The sequence below is a fragment of the Mytilus californianus genome, unplaced genomic scaffold, assembly GCF_021869535.1.
Source record: "Mytilus californianus isolate M0D057914Y unplaced genomic scaffold, xbMytCali1.0.p SCAF_9, whole genome shotgun sequence".
NCBI classification, from domain to species: Eukaryota; Metazoa; Mollusca; class Bivalvia; order Mytilida; family Mytilidae; genus Mytilus; species Mytilus californianus.
Genome location: NW_026262745.1, coordinates 72,178,032 through 72,200,718, shown reverse-complemented (window position 1 = coordinate 72,200,718; position 22,687 = coordinate 72,178,032). Strand labels below are relative to the sequence as shown.

General features: G+C 31.4%; 2 protein-coding genes across 3 annotated transcripts in view; one reads left to right on the top strand and one right to left on the bottom strand.

The window, feature by feature from the left end:
- Positions 1-4,237: 4,237 nt before the first annotated feature.
- On the top strand, positions 4,238-7,583 carry LOC127715310 (uncharacterized). The gene is made up of 6 exons (XM_052221347.1): positions 4,238-4,296; positions 4,653-4,752; positions 5,336-5,407; positions 5,902-6,150; positions 6,743-6,838; positions 7,479-7,583. The coding sequence occupies exons 2-6, from the start codon at positions 4,698-4,700 to the stop codon at positions 7,484-7,486; spliced, it is 480 nt and encodes a 159-aa protein (XP_052077307.1). The 5' UTR covers positions 4,238-4,296; positions 4,653-4,697; the 3' UTR covers positions 7,487-7,583.
- A 2,200-nt stretch (positions 7,584-9,783) lies between these two features.
- LOC127716068 (pre-mRNA cleavage complex 2 protein Pcf11-like) overlaps positions 9,784-22,687 on the bottom strand; it is a 42,614-nt gene continuing 29,710 nt past the window's right edge. For both annotated transcript variants that reach the window (XM_052222156.1, XM_052222157.1), the window contains exons 7-15: positions 22,482-22,541; positions 21,776-21,975; positions 18,597-18,664; positions 17,405-17,588; positions 16,636-16,678; positions 15,867-15,991; positions 15,224-15,316; positions 13,765-13,800; positions 9,784-13,128 (exon numbers count right to left, since the gene is read on the bottom strand). In XM_052222156.1, coding sequence (XP_052078116.1) covers positions 12,913-13,128; positions 13,765-13,800; positions 15,224-15,316; positions 15,867-15,991; positions 16,636-16,678; positions 17,405-17,588; positions 18,597-18,664; positions 21,776-21,975; positions 22,482-22,541 — 1,025 coding nt within the window. In that variant the 3' untranslated portion in view covers positions 9,784-12,912. The remainder of the gene's footprint in view (positions 13,129-13,764; positions 13,801-15,223; positions 15,317-15,866; positions 15,992-16,635; positions 16,679-17,404; positions 17,589-18,596; positions 18,665-21,775; positions 21,976-22,481; positions 22,542-22,687) is intronic.

The following is a 22,687-nucleotide window of genomic DNA, read 5'->3' as shown; positions in this document are numbered from 1 at the left end:
GATCTTTTTGTGCATTTTTGGTCAAATATACAACACTGATGATGACATTTGGTTAACTTCTACACTATAATGAACTGACCTGGGCTAAAATTCTGTAAACAAAGAGTTGAATATTGTGTCTTTTTTTGTAAAAATTCATATGTAACTATAACTATCATGCTTAAATATCGTAACGTCTGTTAAGAACTAAAATCTACATTTAAATACTCGGAACAGTTATATTGTAATAGAGCTTGACATTAACTATAGACACCTGTTAGTTTTATATTAAAGGTTGGTTTGACTTTAAAATCAAAGATGAAGAGCGAATTTCCTCCGAATTTATTTTATAATAGGATCAATTTCAAAAGTCTTTCTTTATTTGCTTATATCTTGTGTGTACTTTGTGGTTATTACAAAAGTATTGCTATACTAAACAGATGACCAAATGACTACTTTTGCGCCACGTGAGATTTTTTCAATCTCTTCGTTTTCGCAAACTTTTACGTTATGTTGCAAACATTTTGCTTTAGATCGCAAGTATTTTGCATTATTTCGCAAACCTTGCGTTATTTAACAAATGTTTTGCGTTATTTAGCAAACATTTTGCGTTGTTATAATTTCTAGTTTTCACCACTCATTATTAAACGGGTTATCTGGTTATGTCTGGCTGAACAAGTGTCGCCTTTATCGGATTTTAGTTTCCGTATACAACTGATTCCTCCCAGCTTAAAGAGGTTGTCAGAGACTCAGACTTCTGGGAGAGATGGGTCTATTTTTTTAAAACATTTGTATCCTCGTAAGCGACAGTGGCGCATATGTAGTGTTCATGATGTACGTCATGCATTTGTTTGTTAGTTAGTCCGTTTATCTGTTAGTTTGCACGTTACTCCATAACATATCTGGTTTCCACAACATCTCTTAAACTGATATTTTTAGTTACATAGTGTGCTAGACTAAGTGACCTAGTACTATATATATTGGGTCAGTAAATTCCATATGCGGTGAGAGCAAAGCTCGAACTAGCACCCTGTGTAACGAATTTATCTTACCGACTATGTTCAAATGTGACATTTAGACTATATATAGTCTGGCTCAAGGGGTCCTGTCCGCCTAAAAAACATTACAACTTTTTTACCGCTATCATTTAATGTATTTGACCAAGAAATTACATTCGATAACTGTCCATCCATTCATTTTAACCTTATTTATTTACTATATAGTGGACTATCAAAGTGATCATTTGGTCAATACAAAAAACAAATGCCAACAATAACAACCTGTTAGCTTTGAATGTGTTTTCTGCATTTATTTTCAATCGTTCATCATCAATTTCTTCATCTGTTGTCCAGGCGAAACATTTCAGGGTTTTCCTCAACGCCGTGTTGTTTTATAGAGGGACGTAACACCACTACTAACTGTAATAAAATAAACAACGCCCGATACCATGTCTTATAATTGTGTTAGTCGTGCGTCATGATAAGGGGATACATTCTGTCGTATCCATGCACACAGCGCAAAGGACAAACTTCGTTATAAATATAAGAAAAGGGAGGTGTGTGGTATACGTTACTGAGACAGAAACCAAACAACAAAAATAATCAAACGACATCTTATCTTCAACAATAGTCCGGTGTGTGAGATACAATATATCAAGCTCTAAATCGTCAAGAGACTATAAAAGTAGTGAATAAATATGTCAGAAATAATCAAAGATTTGCCTATAACCTGGTCCTCCAAAAACAAACAAAAAATAAGCAGATATTACACGCGACAACAATTGACGCTGTTCCTAAATTGGGACAGGCATATGAAAATGTTGCGAGTTCAAACCATTTTTTTTAATATCTGAATCATCTTCCTCATTAAATCTCGATAAAGCACGTACACGAAAGAAAATTAAAAAAAAAACAGTACAGAAAAAGCACTTATGTATTATTAAGTCCAGTATTAAAGTTCATTCTACAATTCAATCTTCTTCGTTTGCGTTGGTTAGCACTATAAAGGTCTATAATTAATGCAATATTGCGAACAGTTTCTTGATCAACGATAAAACCTTAATCAGGAAATTTTTAAAGCATCAACTTATCAGAAGCTTGTATAAATTTTGCTATTTCAACAGTATTGAATTTGTAAACGCTCCGGCGACACTTCAGTTTTCTCAACTTTTTTGTATTGTTACCTTTCTGAATATTATGCCGTGATCATGTACTAAAGACGTCAGAATTTCAACTTGCATTTAATGTAAAGAATAAATAAAATTGATAGCTTTTCACAATATAATAACTAACCGAATTATAACATTTGCTTCCATTTTAATTATAGACAGTATGAAAAAGTTTTCGAAAAAACGCAAAGTTTGCGAAATTACGCAAAATGTTTGCAAATTAACGCAACTATTTAAAAAAAAGTGCATTTGGCGCAACTACGCTTCCTTACTTCCTTACAAAACCACAAGTTTGACAGAATATGGCAGTTTTGGGATTTTCATAAGGACATTTTTATCTGAACCAAAATTTGTTTGTAATGATGTATATTGTCTTTCTGATTCGCATTATTAATGTATTTTGGTTTGTGGGGTCTTCCGAAGCAAAACCATATAGAGTCCGTAATTGTGTATCAAAATGACTTTAATAGCAACATGTTAGACCAGATACCATTTTGATTTCAATGAAAGATTTTGAAAACTGTTTGAACATTTCTTAAATATATGATATAGATTCTTAAGTATTCAAATTTAAGTAGGATGTTATAACTTTTAGAGTTTGACTCTGTGAGTGAAACAATACAGGAGAAATTGGCCTTTCCACATTCTTTAAGTCTCAATTCAGTTTTCCATGAGCCATCTTTTATATTTTATATTTTCTTTATGCGTTCTTTCTACTTTTTTATTGATAAAGTTATTCATATACACAAAAATCAATAATTTCTTTTATCTAAAATCAATTCCTACGGCTCGATCCGCCTCCAGCATTAATTGAAAATTATATTTTACAGCAAATAGAGACAATGGCTTTAAAACTTTAAAACAATAAATCACTTCTTTTATTAAGGTTAATATATAGTAAAACTGTCGCCCGTATTCTATCTGTTTTATCTGTGTTAAGGTATAAATTAAACATAGTATACATAGTATGCAGTTTCTCGTTCAGTTTAATCAATAATCAATCAACCAATTTATTTGAAATAATCGCTTCATTTTAAATTTGGACGATAGGTTCTGGTACAATCATCAAAATACCTCACCAAAACTTATTTCTGAATATCAATGTACATGTGTATGAGAACGTCGTATCTTATTTGATAGATGGCGTTACCTTCGTCCGTCTTTATGACGTGTCACGTTACTTTTGACAACGTCTGAGATTTTCGGGAGATTCTATATCGACTGAAGACGTAATATACGAACAAGGAAAAAAAGATGCGTTTTTCAATAATCTTGGTATGTTTTCTCCTCCAAGCGACAACCGTCCGTAAAGATCCATTGCTCAGGTATGTAGATATAAATTCATTTTATACTTTTATCGAATTCTTGGTGGATAAATTATTGACAATAAATTGCATATTTTCGCTTCTAACTACTACAATAATTGTAGCGGTTTGTGTTGAAAAATATAAACAAAGAAACCAAATCATAGTTGAGTTCTTGAATATTTATTTCATGTATTTATGTATTTATTATTTTCATAATAATTACAATAATAATTATTATATTATTATTATTATTATTATCTTTATTATTATTATTATTATTATTATTATTATTATTATTATGTAAAAGTTCAACATATCAAAGGATAAAATTTCACGACCTCCGGCATTAGAGGTGAACACACTACCACGAGACCACCGAGTCAGTTCGATATCATCTAACTAAAAGAACAATATGTTTTTCTTACTTACATCTTCATTAAAATACAAGTAGAATAAAACTACCACTGAATGTTATTCATCTAAATACAGATCACAAACAACAACATTTTAACTTTTACAACTTGTTTGAATGAGTCGTTGGGTTTCTATTTTTTTTTTAAAGATGTTTTATCTTAAGCCGATGCAAAACAATTCTTATTTAGTTTTAACAGTTAAATCGAATGATGTTCTTTCAGTGGGATTTTTATACCGCTTGTGGTAAGATAAAAAAATTCTTTTGAAATTTGATTCTTTTTGTTGAAAGTTTTGGTTTATAAAAACGGACGGTTTTATTATTATCATTTTTTTTTTAATTTCGTTTTCTTTTCTTTTTTTTTCAGATCGAAATTCCTGGAAGTCGATGGATTGCTTAGTACTGGTAATGATGTCGTAAGATATATTGAGGTAATTATGATTGATTGATTGTTGCTTCTTAATGTCTAGTGGTAATTACGAAGAAACGTGTTAACTTCAGATAACTAATAGTATGGAATAAAAAGAATAAAATAACATAAAGCAATTGTCTAAACCAAAATCAAAGGAACAGTATTTAATTGCTGTTCTTCATCTCAAAGTCACATTGAGGCCTGACCTTTTCGCGTCTATGAATCAACCAGAAAGAAAGCTAACGATAAAAGAAAACACAAAGTATAGAAATAAGTCAGAAAGCAAATGTATGCAGCCCTCCCCCCCCCCCCCTAATTGGCCTTCAGTCATGATTTTAGCATGATTTTTAGGTTGTTTATTTTTTTACTTTTTAGGAAAATATTGATCCTATAGATGTCGCTTTGGTTTTTATATGCTTTATGATGTGTTATCTTGTCCGCAAACGCCGTCAACTGAATAGAAGGCTAATAAAAGGTTAGTTATATTAACATTCAGCATTTAAATCATTTAAGAAGTAATATTTTAGTATACGTATTCATGTATACTCTGACTAAAGTAAGTCAGATGAATTTTTCTTATTTCATTTATTGTTGAAATACTTATGTATCTAGTGTAACGGGAAACCACGACTTTTTTTAATGATCATTGCACCATGTTTTACTAACTGGGATTAAGCGGTACTTGACGTGTTTAGAATTAGAGGACGGCTGAAAAACTAGAAGTGAAGCATCGCTACCCCTTCGTTGATCATGAACAAGGGTCTGAATAGAGAATGATGGACAAAGAGTGCAGAACAAAGGGTAAAAATAGTAAAGAATAGAGAAAATGGTCTAAAAATTAAATAATAAAGAAATGAACCCCCACCCCCCTTTCCATGCAGACCCTGGCGCATGATGCTACCACAAGTTTAAATAAGAGACAGACGTCAATGTGACAGAAAATCAACAACAACAGTATGTTAGAAAAAAGACACTACATGTAAATGTACAGATCTAAAATGTTTACAAGCCGTTAGTCAGAAACGTATATTATGTGTTCGGTTTAAATTATTTTGTAGAACTGGCAATTATGAAAGTGACATGTATTCAGAATGATAAAGTTATTTCTGGCTTACAACCATATCTTGAAGGTAAGACTACATTTAAACATAGCCTTTTTTAAGGATCGGCGTAGTTAGATTATTTTCTATAATAACCGGTAAGAAACATCAAGCTTAAAAACACTGTTGAAAGTCCCATACACCGCTACATCAGCATATGTTTTTCACTTGCCGACTTGATCTCTGTGTGAAAGAATATTTATATACTAGTCTTCGATTAATTGATTGATAGGTGATAGACGCTATAGACATGCAGTTTAATACATCTGTAATTACTCTTTTTTACTCCAGAAAATAGTTGTAAAACGTATTCAAAGCACGATAAATTGGTTGATAGGTGATGAAAATCAGGCCTGATTATCTGTAGATACTTTATGAATTTTATACCAGAAAATAGGTGTAAGGTGGAAAACGAACAAACACATAATTCGTAATCTGAATACACTTTCAATAGTATTTTTAAGAACAGTGTAAATACAAACAAACAACTTGATACATGTGGTTAAAGTAATATTTATATTTAGATTGTCGAAGTAAGAACTCTATAATTGAGATGCCACTACGAAGGCTTGCCAGATCTTGTGGAAAACTTGTTAAAGACGTGGATCAACAGATGGTGGAGATTAATGAGTTGTCTTCCCAATTTTCTCGTTTTAAGAAAGATTGGAAGCAACAGGCAACTCCTTATAATGAAATTTCATTGAGCAAGATGTTGGCTAATGTTGAAGAAGCTAAAATCCATGCTGAGCTTAAAAAGCTTAAAATGTTTATAGGTAAGAATTTAAAATTTTAAATCACAAAATGATTGATTGTGATTTAATTGGTAATTACTGGATTGATTGATTGATGGATTGATCGATCGATCTAGGGATTACCTGTTCTGCAGGTTACCTTGGAAAGAAAAAAAATCCTGAAATCTGATGTAAATAGCACTTTGTTTGCTTAAAATGTGTTTTTATGGTATGCTGTTCTGTCCCATATTAGGGGAGTGTTTGTCGCCTGCAAGCATGTTAAACCCCGCTCCATTATGTATTTTAGTGGATGTCGTTGATTGCTCTTTATCATATTTGTTTTTTCGTTTGTTGTTTTGTACATAAATCAAGCTGTTTGCTTTTTTTTATCATTTTGTTATGTCGGGCTGACTATTCAGTATCGGATTTGCTCCTTGTTGAAGGTCGTATGGTTGTCTGTACTTTGCTGACATTCACTGACGTCATTTGGTGTATGGTGCATAATTGTCTCATTGACAACCATATCACATATCCTTATGTTCATTGCGATGAAGTTTCATTTTATACCGTTGTGAAATTTTTCATACAAAAAAAATAAGACTTAGTACAAAATTTGTCAAATTTCATTTTACAGAGAGTGAGTTGAAATCAGTCAGGTCTGTAATGGGATACAATAAGTATTTGTTGGATCAAGCTGAAGATGATGTTGACAGATTGCTGATTGCTGAAGGTAATATTACTCGGCTCAACGGAAGCTCAATAAAAGTCTTAATATTGAGATCTTGCTATAATTCCCAGGGTCGCCGGGATCCTGGATGTTTGAAAGGTGGCATAGTTCCTGAGAATGGAATATATACAGTCGACACAATCGAGGCGAAAAAATTTGAACAATGTTATACTAACAATGATATATTTTCAAATCGAAGGGAAGGTATGTACGCTTTCCACTCGCTTAATGCAGTGATTATGTATTGCTTCAACTCCCCTTTTTTTCGCGATTAAAAAAAAACCTTTTATATTTCTTTTTACTTATGTACGTTTCAACATATTCCCGAGTTGGACCCCCTCTCTCCCCACCCCCCTTTCCAAAATGGCTGGATCCGCGCCGGTGTCAGTATTGTTAAAAAGTCATTTCAAATTTAAATTCTTTATTCACTAGAAACAATAAGGCTCATCAGTATATTCAAATACAATATATACATATGGCTTATCATAAACAATATAAAAAATACATATATAGATAACAATAGATGACGTCAGAAGTTATATGTTTACAAAACATCTTAAATTTACAATAAACTCACGATCTGTTAATTCAAAAGAGAAATGTATATTATATGAATGTTTAAGGCAACCCTTTCTTATTTTAGGCTTGTAAAAAGAAGCTAGTATTGTTACGAGCATAAGAAGGTAGACATGTGATCCCTGGCTGTGGTGTGGAGAGAGGAAATGAAGAAAACATTTTTTTCAATTTTTTTTTTATTACTATTTTTTTCTTGTTTAATGAAATATGATTTTTTTGTTGACACATGATTTTTGCCAATATGAAAACCAGAGAATTGAATGTTCTGTAGCTAGTCTATGCAAATTATGGATTTTTATAATCATTTCAAATATAATCTATTATATTTGTGCCAAGTTTTGTTCAATTGGCTAAAAGGTTTCAGTGAATAAAATTTTTGCATAATATGAGAGTTTTCAAATAGAATCTGTATGCATATGTTTTCTGTATATGTTGTCTGTTGTCCTTTGTTCATCTGTCTTTTGTAAAGGTAGCCATCTTGATTTTCAGACTGCTATAAAAAGAAATCAGGTTACCTTAATGCATAACAAAAATGTATTAACCAATATACTGTGGATTCATTTATTTTTTTAGTGAGTACCAATTTTCATGAATTGAGAAAAAGTTGTATTTTCATGGATATTTCATTTCATAGTTTTGCCATAGTCTGCATTCAAGCCTAAAGAAAATTTGTACTTCGTTGAAAATTTTAGTTCGTGGTTCACCTTTACCCACGAAAAATAATGAATCCACAGTAATTAGATTTAAAGAAGTTTTCCCCGAACATGTCTCTTTGTTAAGACTCCTACATCTATTGTAAGTCGTGAACGCCATACTTGTTGGTTGGTTTGGAAATAAGTTGCCACTTTTCAAGTAAATCTCTTTGGATAACCTGGGATAAGTTTTACCCTACCAGGTTCGTTGGTTTTAGAGAAGACTTTTTTATGTTTCCTATTTGACAACAAATGATAGAGAATAGGTTGTGAAAGAAGCTCCAATGGTCTTTGGTATGTGTTTGAAGTTAAGAGTTATGTCAGGAGTCAATCTAATGATAATATAGACCTCTGATTTCGTTATCCTTTTATGTACGAGCGAGGGAGTTAATATGGGTCTAAATTTTAATCAGATTGGTCAGGAGTTGGTTGTTGATTTGGGCCATGTTGACTTACATTAAGATCTTATTTTGCTTTTTTAAAGTTTCTCTCTAACGTCTATAGTTTTCAACAAGAATGTAAAAAATGGGTAAAAATCATGTCCGTTGCCTATTTCCGCCATCTTGACTTTTTTATAGATACTATTGTGCTGATCATTTTTGCTATTTACAGTTTCCCTCTATATATATTATATTTTCTGCAAAAAATGGGTAAAACTCATAATTCCTCTCAGGGGTCAATTCACCATTTCCGCCATGTTTATATATTTGTACATCTTATTTTGCTGAAAATTTTTGGTTTATACATTTTCTCTCTATCTATTATTGTTTATCAAAAAAAAAAAGGTAGAATCGTCTTTCAAGGACAATAACTCCTATGAACTGTCAGTTGACACTTTCAGCCATGGTTGAATATCAATAATATTTTAAAAATAAATGAAGAATTAATGTGTCCTTCGGATACAGATGCCCTCGCTTGAAATACACATCACACTCTGCAATTTTCAATTTACAAAGGGACACAACTAAAGAACAGCAAAAGTGACGCCACAAAAATTCAAACTTAATCTGTGTTTGGTGTTAATAAGCATTGTCTGATTTTTATAATATTTGGTTGAGGCACACTAAAGTTAGAGTGTAGAAATGACAAAATTTTGCAATTTTTCCATTTATAAAGGGACACAACTCAAGAACGGTGAAAAGTTAAAGAATAGACTGACAAGTATAATACTTAATGCCTCCTCCGCCACGGCGGGCACAAAAAAAAAAAAAAAAAAAAAAAAACGTGAAATTTGCTAAAAAGGATATTTCAAGGGCAATCCCTCAAAATTAGATTGTCTGATTGTAAATACCTGCTGATGATTGTCAGTTTTCCTGATGATCATAGGATACCATTTATAAACTAAAATGCGTAGGGAACAATTAGGTAAAGTTCAATAACATTTGGGTTATTAGTTATAGAGAAGGTTTTTTTTAAGAGTACAACGACGGCCACTAAGTGATGGCAAAAGGTAACATTGCCCTTTGATAAAAATATTGTTTTTTCTTTCAAGTTTGTTGTTTTTTCTTACCAACTAACCGAAAAAACTAAATTAGTTCTGGTGAAACATCATGACACCAATGATAAGTTCTGGTCAAAGTAATTTAGGTCAGGTCAAAGTGATGAACAGCTGATATGGATGAACTTTTAAGGATGATACCAGCACAGGGGGGGGTATCAATAATCAAAGGAACAAACACATTTATCAACTTTATATCCTTTTATTGCCTCCTGTGAAGGATAAGATAGTAAAAAATATACCAACATACAGACATAATCTACTTTTCATTCACAGCAAATATTCTCTCTTTCAATCAACACAACAATAAAATAACTGACACTTTCGAACTCATCATTTAAAACAACAATTTACTCTTAATACCTAGTTTTTTTCTTTATACTGAATAAATCTCAAAATTCTATAAAGATATTATCAACAATAATTTTCATATCATAAAAAATTTTAAGTTTTTTTTCAAAAATTATTTCTATCAATCATAATCATAGTGTTGAATTAAGTTATTTATCTACTATTTGTCTAAATATATTTTTTCGGGGGAAAAATAATAAAAAAATTACACCAGAAAATATAAAGAACTCAAATCAAATTAGTGCTGGCTAAGTATATATAAAAATAAATTTCCTCTGATAATAAATAATAGATTTTTCAACCAAATATCTTTGCCGAATTATTTAAAGCATTCAGTGTAAAACAAAAACATTAAGTATCTAAAATAATTCACATTCACCCTACATTCACAGTCAGTTTCATACAATGGAAAAAAAATACATGAAAAAATAAACTCTGAATTTGTGAAAATGAAATATTGTGACAACTACTAATGTCTGATTAAAATGAGTTTTCAACTGCAAGTACATGTATAAAAATAAAGTAAAAAATCAACTCTTCAAATAACTACTTCCATACTTACATTATTGCACGTTGTTATACCAAATACTTTTAAATGTAAGTCTACTTAATTCATACCAAAACAATGCTGATTCTACCTTGACACAGAAATTATTCTTTATAATCAAATATAATTTTATTATAAAAATTTTCAATATTAGTATTTTTTTCTCTCTTTGTCAGAAATGTTGAGTTAACTTTACTTTACTTGAATTTATCAATTTATAAATTTAAAAAACAAATACTAGTAAATACTTTCCAAATACCCCTTTACAAATAATGCAACACAAAATTTTCAAATGAATGATTTTATTTTGAACTTAATAAATGAATGATTGATTTTATTTTGAACTTGATAAATGAATGATTTTATTTTGAACTTGATAAACAAATGATTTTTCGGTAATGAAAGTTCTAAATTCTGAGACTGTTTTCCAACAAACTCAATATAACATGTATAACGATCAAAGCAAAATCGCTTCCAACAAAAAGGCGTTATCACAAGAATTTAATCTTTATAATCTGTAATCATACCATATAAGTGTTGCAACAATGCATAATGTCTAAAAATAACCCTACATAATACTGCTACCGTTTAAGTATTGGGTAAGAATGCCCAATTCATGCACTTCCTGTCAGGCAAAAAAACAAAAAAACAAAAAAACAAACTTGTCTGTTTTCTGTCTCCCAAACCAACGGTAAATTTTTTCACCTTCCTGTAAAGTTATTGCCTTTCCAAAAAATTATTTAAGAAATAGAGATTTACAACTTTGGAGTAAACTACTAATTCTATTTTTGCTATAAAATAATAAGATAAACCAAATGAGTGAAAAAAGTTCTCAGAACATTGAAAAAGTACCTTCATGCATAAATGCATATGAATTACTCAGTCTTTGTGTAAATCTGATTCAGACTCAGAAAACATGTACTTTTTTATGGATTTTGTCAACATTAAACAGGAAAGTATCCAACCAAACACCCCTATTTTTTATGACTTGAGGCAGAAAACAGACATCAATATATTTTTTTTTTAGTAAGAATGCCCAATTCACACACTTCTCATCGTAACTATTCTATAGCTCTCATAGATATACTGTATTTGGAACTTTTAAAACAGATTTAAAATCGATACAGATGGCTATACAATCTGACTGAATCTTAACTTGATACAATAATTTTAAATTCATAATGAGAGCACTAGAAAGAGGTTTGCAATTTTTTTTCCCATGGTAAACATGCTCCAGGAATAGCTCTGAAATATTTTCTGAACTTATGCTTCAACAAAAATAATTTACAAATCAAAACTTTATACAAATAAATTAATTCATAGCACTTAATTGCGGAATGACAATGAGAAATGAATGTAAATGCCTATATCCTTTTTCTTGTATGTGTTCCTTACACTTTTTTCTAATTGCCTCTCTCATTCTTGTGACCCTCGCCATAATGTGCAACTACATGTGCCACATTTGTGCTTTTACTTTTCAACATAAAGGACAATTTTTATCACATTCCAGGAAAACGACTTCAAAACCACAAAATATACTGAATCTTTATCATGTTTAGGAAATTAAATGATCATGAAAATGGTGCAATGAAAAGAATGTATTTAAACTGACTAAAAATCAAATAGCCAAAAGCATCCCATCTTCAGAATACACCTTTTTTTCATATTTTTACATTTTTTTGTAACTTTTGTTTTCTAAACATTTTAAACAATCAAGATAAATGAATGTCACAATAAACCTCTTACATAGCCATTTACATGAATTACCAGTATAATATTATAACAAGTTTGTGACACAATTTTCACAAATAATTATTGTTTACAAAATCAACAGAAACTGACCTCAAAAAGAAAAATGTTAACAGTCAATGCTTTCAAAACAAAAATTTGTTATAAACAAAATGAAAAATATCATGTACAACATTTTGAGCTGAGAGTAGATCATCATACTATGACCATTACATTATAAACGGACCAATAAAGTCTAGTTGTCATCACTTAAATAGTTACTGCAATGTCCGGCTACGTCCACTATACACTTAAATTCTTTGCATTAGAGCTAATCCCATCCAGTTTAAAACTGTATCCCTAAAGTCTAAACTGTCTACCATATATGACTACCTGATCCATTCGAAGAACCAGCTAGTAAGTCAAGTGATCTTTCTTGACCTATTATTGCATTGTAGTTTCTGTTTCCAAGTTCACTAGCAATGTGACTTCCTGATCAATTCATAGAATGCACCAAGAAATCATATAAATTGCCTAGCAATGAATTTTCATCTTTCAAATCTTGGAAAGCACTTCAAACCATTCTCTCTTTATCAACTCTTTTTCAACATTTTCACAATATCTATAAAAGAGTACACACAGAATCACAGATTAGGAATGACTAGTTTTGTTTTTTCAACTCGGGTCATGATGGAGCTGTCTCCTCTTTGGCAGTACTATCACCTTCCGTTTCGGGTGGCATATCAGGAACAATATCTTTGGGTGTATGATCGTGTTGAGAGACCGAGATCACATTAGCTGAAGGAAATGAGACAACAGTGTCCGCAGGAATCATTCCAAGTTCCTTCTGTATTTGTAACATCATGGGATTAGCGCCAGGATCTTCTTTTGGGGTAGAATTCTGAAAAGAGCAATAATTGTTAGATTTCGACTTTTATGTTTTATCTAAACATTTAAGCCAGTCTGTTTAATTTACAATTGCTTTAATTCTTAGCCTACACAACAGCTCATGTTAATTTTGTCTTTCTCTCCTTTCTCTCATGGGTGGGCAACTTTCTTCTGTACAAGGTTCATTTTTTTATGATGAAAGAAAAGAAAAGGCATTTCCAATCTAAAGGATACGCAGAGGCAACTTTCTAGAAGATTTGATCTCTCTGTGTCCACTATGGACAGGTGGAAACTACAAAATCTGTATTTATACTTTTTCAAACTAGTGATGTTCATATTTTTTTTTTCATGGTGACCACATTTTTTTTATTTTGTTACCAAAATATTAGTATTGTATAAATTTTCCTGAGGGACAATAACATTTTCTTGTTAACATCACAATGCCATCAATATCCAAGAAAGTAAACTTATATGAATTTTTGGAAATCTCTTTTCAATCGTTTTATTCTATGTACTACATGTACCTGCATTGTGTTTTTTAAACTGTATCAGATGTTGCCAAAAAAATAGCAAAATGAAACTGCATGGTTGAAGCTTTATATATTTCACCTATATAAAATAAATCAAGTATTTGTATTGTTTTACTTACTTCTTGAGCATCCTCATAACACACCGGGTGATAGGTCTAAAAAATAAAATATATAAAAATTATTTTTGAAAAACTGCAAATTATAAAAGAGCTGTTCCTTTTCTTTCATAACACATTTTATTGACATTTTTGGTTAACTCTGTTCAAAACTTTTTAGGCTGACCACTGTTCCAAGCCAAGAACATTTTTCTACTTCAGTCTATAAAATATTTTTCAAAAATAAAATTATTCAACCTCAATAATAACCTAAGAGGCAGGAAATAAATAGAAATATACTCTTTGGCCTTATACCTAATGTATCTTCATATAATACTGAAAATCTTTCATATATAAAATAAAATGCTTGGCTGAGCGCAGCCTGATACGACCGCAGAGGTGAAACCCTGAACAGTTGGGTCAAATTTGGACACAATATTCAAGCTTGATACTGTCTGAGTTTGGATTTTGATCAAATTTTTGACATAATATAGGTTTCTGACACAAAATAAATGTGGTCAAAGATCTTATAAATCCATTGCGCAATACTCTGCAATTGAAGATTCTTCTTGAAACTTTTCAAAAATTCGAAATTTTAAAAATTTTGAAAAAAAATATGAATCCCTTAAAAAAATTAGGAAAAAAGTCCCCCCCCCCCCCCTACTTTTTGAAACCCCCCCTTGGAGCAATAACCCCAAAACTCAATCCCATCCTTTCCTTTGTAGTATAGAACCTTGTAGTACAATTTCAGAGAGATCCATACACTTAAACACAAGTTATTGTTTGGAAACCAGACAAAATGCTTGTTTTTGGCCCCCTTATTCCTACATGTTTGGGGCAATTAACCCCAAACTCAATCCCAGCCTTCCCTTTGTTATATGGAACCTTGTGGTACAATGTCAGAGAGATCCATACACTTACACACAAGTTATTGTCTGGAAACTAGAAAAATGCTTATTTTTGGCCCTTAATTCCTAAACTGTTGGCCCCCATAACCCCTAAAACGAATCCCAACCTTCTACTTGTGGTATCAAACATTGTGGTACAATTTCAGAGCAATCTAAATACTTATACACAAGTTATTATCGTGAAACTAGAAAAATGCTTGTTTTGGGCCCCTTTTTGGGCCCCTAATTCCTAAACAGTTGGGACCATCATCCCCAAAATCAATCCAAACCTTCATTTTGTGGTATTGAACCTTCTTTAAAAATTTCATAGAGATCCATTCACTTAAACTAAAGTTATTGTCTGGAAACCAATGTGTCTTCAGACGACGACGCAGACTACGACGACATCATACCATTATACGATCCCAAAAATTTTTTTGTGGTCATATAAAAAAGGCCAACAGAAGTCATAGATGTAACTTTTTACCATTGTTAACAAGTATTTTCCTAAACTGCTATCTCATTTCCAATGTCATTATAAATATTCAATAGTAGGAATATATCTTAGTTTCTTTTAACTACACTTTTTAAATTACCTTGCCAGCAGATCGCAATGCATTCTTTAAATGCCATTCTTCAGATTCCTCATCAAAGAACTGTTCAAAAACATCTCCACACACAACACAGACCTAAAATATACATGAAAATAAATATGTTTTTTTTTTAGAAAATGGATCAATGAGAAATGTTCTTTAAATAATAAGCAAATGAATATCAACGACGATATATTTTCATTTTTTAAGATTATGTCTGAGGACAAAAGACAAACCACATTTCTTCCAATACAAGTGACTATTGCAAAAGGTGTTTTGAAGAAAAATCATAAACTGGATCGTGTAATATACAGGTGATCAAATCACATATATAAACTTGTGTATCACCTCACAAAATGGTGGTCGACTATTGTAACATTAAAAGGCTGAACGCTTAACTGAAACAGAATAGGGCAGTATTATATTAACCACAACCCCTTCTCCCCCCCCCCCCCCCCCAAAAAAAACTTTAAAAAAAAAGAAAATATTGGTTGAGAACATACCATGGGGGTAACCAAAACCAAAAACTTAAAAAAAAAAAAAGGACAGATAACACTATGGCAAAAAATGAATACAAATTATAATACACAAAGCCAGGGGAAATGGAGATGATCCTGAAGGATTAGCAGTTTATTAACAGACTTACATCAGCAGAATCCTCCCCTGTAGCTGCAGGACAATGAAGAATGTCTTCTCCCTGAGGTAGTGCAGACTCTTTGTCTGGTGTCTCTTGTGCCTGTGCTGCCAGTTGCTCAAACAAACTTGAATGTGCTGAAAAATAAATAAATGTAACAGATTATCATACATGCTTGTTACAGATTGATACCAAATTGAGAATTCATAGATTTGAGTATTTAATATAAATCTCTCAATTCTTTTTTTCTATTCATAGAATTGACTTTTTTAAATCTGTATTTTTTATCTATTTCATACTTTTTTTAAAGACAAATTTCTTGATATAAACATAATCATACATTTATTTTGATGGTAATTCAAGATCAAAAACAACTTTGCCTAATATATACTTTTAATTTGTTGATAATCCACTTTCAAATTACAATGATGAAGAGCCTGCTTCGTTCATATGGATTTATGCCCATTTAACTAAGGCCACTCTTTTATTAATCTTTTCAATGTTCTAAAGTTTAAAAGCAATTAGCAGTCCTTAAACTGGATTTTCTGGAAATTTTGGTTGCATTTCAAAACTTATCACAGTTAAGAATTTATTATGACTGAAGTGATAGCAAATTTGTCATTACATTTAAACACCACAGTAACTTTAAGTTACTGTAAAATTTTCAAATTTAAAGTTCTTTTCATTTGAGACTGTAATGTATATGTATATGCTCAGTAACTGGCTCTTAATTTGTTTTAATGCAGTATCCCTATTATATATTCATAAGTACAAATCCTACCTCTCTCTTCTGAATCACCAACATCTTCATATTCTAACCAATCCTGTAAAACAAGTAAAAAATCATGAGTAAAAGGGGATGTGGAGTATATGTCAATGAGACAGCAATCGAACAACATAAGCTGGTCTACTTGAAATCTTTTTGATTTGAAGAAAAAAACAAAGTTTCATCCTTTAGATGAAGTGACTGATCAAACAGACTAAATCTTAGTCTAGAAAAGTAACTGCAAGTTCTCTAAGATAGGTACTTTTGTGTCTTTTGTCGTTAGACGATTTTTCTTGATGCTTTGTGTGTGTGTAGATCTGACGTGTCTTTTTCAATTAATTTCAATAGTTAATACCACTGTCTCAGGTAAAAGGAGGAGGGTTGAGCCCTCATATACATGTTTACCCCCCCCCCCCCACAATTTCTGTATGTACCTGTCCCACATCATTTGGTCTCTTGTGAATAGTTGTCTCATCTGCAATCATACAACACCTTCTTATCTTTAGATATGTATAAATCTATCAAAAGTTGAACTATTAACTTTTTTTTGTAGTTGAGCTTTTTTCATAAGGAATTTAGTTTCAGCAATATTTGCTTTTTTCAATTAACAAGTTTAAAATTGTTGGTGCTCTACAAGGCATATTGCTGTCATGTCCAATATTCAAATATCTAAAATATCATTTTTGTTTGTGTTTTTTGTTTGTTTTTTTTTTGGGGGGGGGGGGGGGGGGGAAGGAGGATTTATTTTGGTGTATTAATTAAAAATAAAATTTTAAAAACATACATCCAATTCATAGAACCAGGATCTGTATCTTGAAATCTTAGCTCCCTTCTTTTCTCTCTGATTCTGTCTGAAATGCCAGTCTAAATGTTCCCTGTACAGTGTTGTCTGTGAGGCCATGAATCGTGTACCACATGACGTACACTGGATACCAGAGTACATCCTCTGTATCACACCTATATATTGCCTGAAAAAGAACAGCATACATTTGTAAGTTAACCAATCATTGCATTGCATTTTAATACTAGCTGATATCATTTTTTTTTTACTGTTGCAAGGAAAACAACACTTTATAAATTTTGTGTGTCTAAATTCCTTTTTGGGGATAAACCTTCATCAGGACCGCTCAAACCCAGACATTTGAAAGCCAGGAATGTATAAATATGTAGAACAATGTTAGGAGCTACATGACCAAAAAGTACCTAAAAAGAATACTGTAGATCCATAATTATTCGTGGGATACCAATTCATATGGATTTGTGGGAATAGGCAAACCATGCACATGAATAATTTAAATGTTCAACAAAGCGCAAAATTTCTATAGGCTAGAACGAAGACTTTGGCATATCCACGAAAATAATAATTTTTTTTTACTCAATCCATGAAAAATTGATACCCAAGAAAATAAAAGAATCCAGAGTAGCCAAGTTCAGCTAAGGTTAACTTTGCCGGATTAGTTTCTTAGTAATTTCCTAATTCATCAACACAGGATTTTTACAAAAAATATGTTATAAATCAAGTCAGCTGCAAATTTAGCTTTCCGGCGACACATTAGTCAATATTCATTTCTTTACTTGAAACAATAAAATGGTTTAAAGTTTAACAAGAAAAATAAGAATGTGTCCATAGTACATGGATGCCCGACTCGCATTATCATTTTCTATGTTCAGTAGACCGTGAAATTGAGGTCAAAACTATAATTTGGGATTAAAATTAGAAAGATCATATCATAGGGAACATGACTATATTGTGTACTAAGTTTCAAGTTGATTGGACTTCAACTTCATCAAAAACTACATTGACCAAAAACTTTAACCTGAAGTGGGACAGGCAGACGGACGGACGAATGAACTGACGCACAGACCAGAAAACATAATGCCCCTACTACTATTGTAGGTGGGGCATAAAAATATAAAAATACATGATCAAAGCACTTGAAACCTTGAATAAATTGTATTATAGATATTAAACTTACTTTTTAAGAATATTTATTTTCATTTCTGTTAAGTCTGGAATCTTCTGAGGTTTTGAAAGCTTAAGTCTCTGAAAACAGAAAATAAAGTTATAGTGTACAAAGAATCAATAAATGAGTAAAATCAATTTTTCCTTAAGAAAATTGTGGTAAATTCCTCATAAAAACAGCCACTTAAATTAAATTATCAATTGACCACTTATCTGTGTGATGTTGCAACCTTTTTAATGTACTTCTTATTGTGTTTAATTGTCAATAGACTGTCAGATTTTTTGCAGGCAGGACTCAGATGTCTAATGATCTTTTTCATTAACTGCAACTCTTCTACTAAATAAGAGACCAGGGTTAAGACATAACTTCCAATAAGCCTGAATCAGATATATATAAAAATAAGGAGATGTGGTATGATTGCCAATGAGACAACTTTCCACCAAAGTTCAAATGAAGCTTGCTGTTCGGTGTGAGCCAAGGCTCCATGTTGAAGGCTGTATTTTGACCTATAATGGTTTACTTTTACAAATTGTGACTTGGCACTCATACCAAATCTTCTTATATCTATATGTTTTCTTTATTGATGTCCAATTGTATAATGCTCTTATTATGTGTCTCTAAGTTGTAATAAATTGTCTTGTCTTGTCTAAATGGACAAAGAAAACACCCTACATAAAACACAAATTTGTAATATCTAGAATTTTAAAACTATAAACTTATAAAGCAAATGTTGTGATACTGTACATTATTCATTACTTCATAAATATTGTTCCACAACTAGTATTGCTCACTATCCATATATATAAATCTGAACCAAGTTTGTCTTATATGACCTTTAACATCAAACCACCAAGGTTGGCAAAAAAGCGGTCAATACTAGTATTGACCATGCCGGCGGTAAATACCGGTAAATACCGGGAAATACTGGCAAATACTGGTCAATACTGGCAAATACTGGTCAATTGAAATTTTGATAGGACTTTACTATAAAACTAGTCCCTACCTCAGGTCAATTACTTGGTAAATGGATAGATATAGTCACAAGGCAGAAAGTCACTTATTTACTACATTGTAATAGGACAAAAAGTCACAATTAATTAGTTCATGAACATGGTTTAATGAAGATTTATCAAATATTAATTTAATCATACAACAGATATAGTCATTAACACCATGAAGTCAGTCACTTAAGAGAGACTATATAACATCTGGTTTTCTTAACAGTTATTTTGAAAGATGCAATTAAAAAATTAAAAAAAATTGTTTTATATATATATATGTTATATATTTATTAAAAAAAAACATTTCCTGCATTTAGAACAAATTTATCATGCTGTTGAATAGCCAGGAATTAATTCATTGTTTAAAACAATCTTTAGAAATCACTTTTATGACTTTTTTCCTGTTATGTCAACATTTATTAGGGGACAGTTGTTATAGTAATTAAACTTTTGACACCTGTTAGCCATATAATAGGTAATGCTCTGATAATCTATATTGCTAGTCACTTTTAATTCTATTTACCTGTAAAATTCAAACCTTTTCAAGAAAAAAATATCTTGATTTATACATGTTAAAATAACTGATATAGCTGCTCAATTTTATATGTATACCAAAAGTATGCAATATAATTACCCCTAAGAACTAAATAAGTCATTTTTAATGTTTTAATAATTAATAACAACCCAATATCATTCATTTTTATAAACTGAATCATGCCAAAGGAATAAAGTTTTCCCTCATCAACCATTTTTTTACTAGAATTGATAGATAAGCCAGTCAAAAGAAGCATGAAAATTTCAATTGACCAGTATTTGCCAGTATTGACCACTTGGGGAGTATTGTCCGGGGCGGTAAATACCACTGGTAAATACCGGGGGTGGTAAATACCGCCCAACCTTGCAAACCACCTTTTTATAGTTAATTTCAATTATATAAAAGGACACTTTGCAGACCAATCTGCTTATGACAACTTTAACATCTGACATGAAAATACTGTTAATTCAGAAGTGTATGCATACAATTATTATTGCTATTTTTGAAGAATCGACCAGAATGCAAGATTATTTAATGTGTTTCTAGTAAAAGCCACATACAAACAAGCATTCTGCGAGTATTGCATGGCAATACATAGTCCCGTACCGGTTAAAAATTAATTGTACTGGAACAATTTGCTAACTTGATCTATAACTTGTCATGGTGTAAACTATATAACGAATATCAAGTCAATATCCTCAAGCATGATGACAAAAAGTGTGGAAAACTGATTATTTAAGTGAATTTTCTAAGTCCAAGGACAATAACTCTGCACAAAATCATCAGACTGGAACAAAATTTGAACTTCGTCTGTAACTTGTCATGATAAAACTATATACCAATTATCAAATCAATATCTTCAAGCATGACGAAAAAAAGTGTAGAAAACTGAATATTTCAGTGAATTTTCTAAGTCCAAGGACCATAACTCTGCACAAAATCATCAGACCGGAACAAAATTCTAACTTGATCTGTAACTTATCATGATAAAACAATGTGCCAATTTTAAAATCAATATCTTCAAGCATGACGAAAAAAAATGTGGAAAACTGAATAATTGAGTGAATTTTCTAAGTCCAAGGACCATAACTCTGCACGAAATCATCAGACCGGAACAAAATTCGAACTTGATCTGTAACTTGTAATGATAAAACAATATACCAAATGTCAAATCAATATCTTCAAGCACGAAGAAAAAAAGTGTGGAAAACTGATTTGCCAGACAGAATGACAGACAGACGGAGTGCAAACCTACCTTCTACTTCGTCGGTAAGGGACTAATAATGCTATCAAAATTTAAAATGCTAGATTTGATTTCTGAAAGACCTTTTGTGTCTCAATTTTCACAATAATAAAAACATCACAAAAATTTCTGCATTTACAGTAATACAGACTAGTCACAAATGGACTTTTTCGTTTAGTGTTTTGTACATAAATCAGGCCATAAGTTTTCTTGTTCGTATTGTTTAATTTTGTCATACCAGGGTCTATAACTTACTGTGAGATAAAGGTTTTACTCATTGTTGAAGGCTGTACAGTGACCTATAGTTGTTAACTTCTACGTCATTTGTTCTCTGGTGGAGTTGTCTCATTGGCAATCAAACCACATCTTCTTATTCTTATATATGCAGCATCTTATTTTTATATTCACTTACCACTGGCTTCTTTTTTTCTTTCCCATCGGATGGTTCCTCATCTTTTTTCTGTGGCGATTCACTCTCTGATTTCTTTTCCTCCTTTTCTTTTTCTTTTTCTTGTTCCTTTTCTTTTGCCTTTTCCCCAGATTGTGCAATTAGACCGACTTTGATAAGTCTTTGCAGTAAAGACTCAACATTCAATGGCTCAGGTTGCAGTGCTAAAGTATAAATAATCTTATGTAGAAACATTTTATAACTTTTGTTTATCAAAAATATGTAGTTGCTAACTTTATTCTTATATACAGTAAATCCTGCATGTTTTTTTATTTTTTTTTATCATTTTAACAAAATTGAATCTGGGAAATCTACATCACCAATTTTAATGAGAATCTAGAAATTCATTTATCATGACCTAAACCAATCAGGAACAACAACATTGCACATGTTCTTTCACTTTCTAATAGAAAATTACCATTTATGTCATTTACTTTTCAGAAAATCGTTATAAGAAGAACTTGCTAATATATGTATTTTGCATAGACATCACACTAAATATAAACTTATTATGTCCATCCTATATCTGATGACTTTTGAATTCACACTTTTAAATGCACTGTATATGAAGCATCAATCAACTAAGGAATTGTATCAATCAGATTTTTTTTTAAACCCGACCAATCAAAAATTAACTTTGAGGCAATGAATTTTAATATATAAAACTTACTTGGTGGCTGTTGGGAAGGCATCAAATTTGGTGGTCCTCCAAGCGGTTGACTCATTATACCTAAAACAGAGAAGAACTTATAGTGAACCAGAATTAATTAACATAACTTGAAATAAACCAACCAAAAAAGATATGATTACAACTACATTTGTACGAGGGTCGTAATGGGGGTACCTTCATGACGAATAACGGTAAAAAATCTTGCC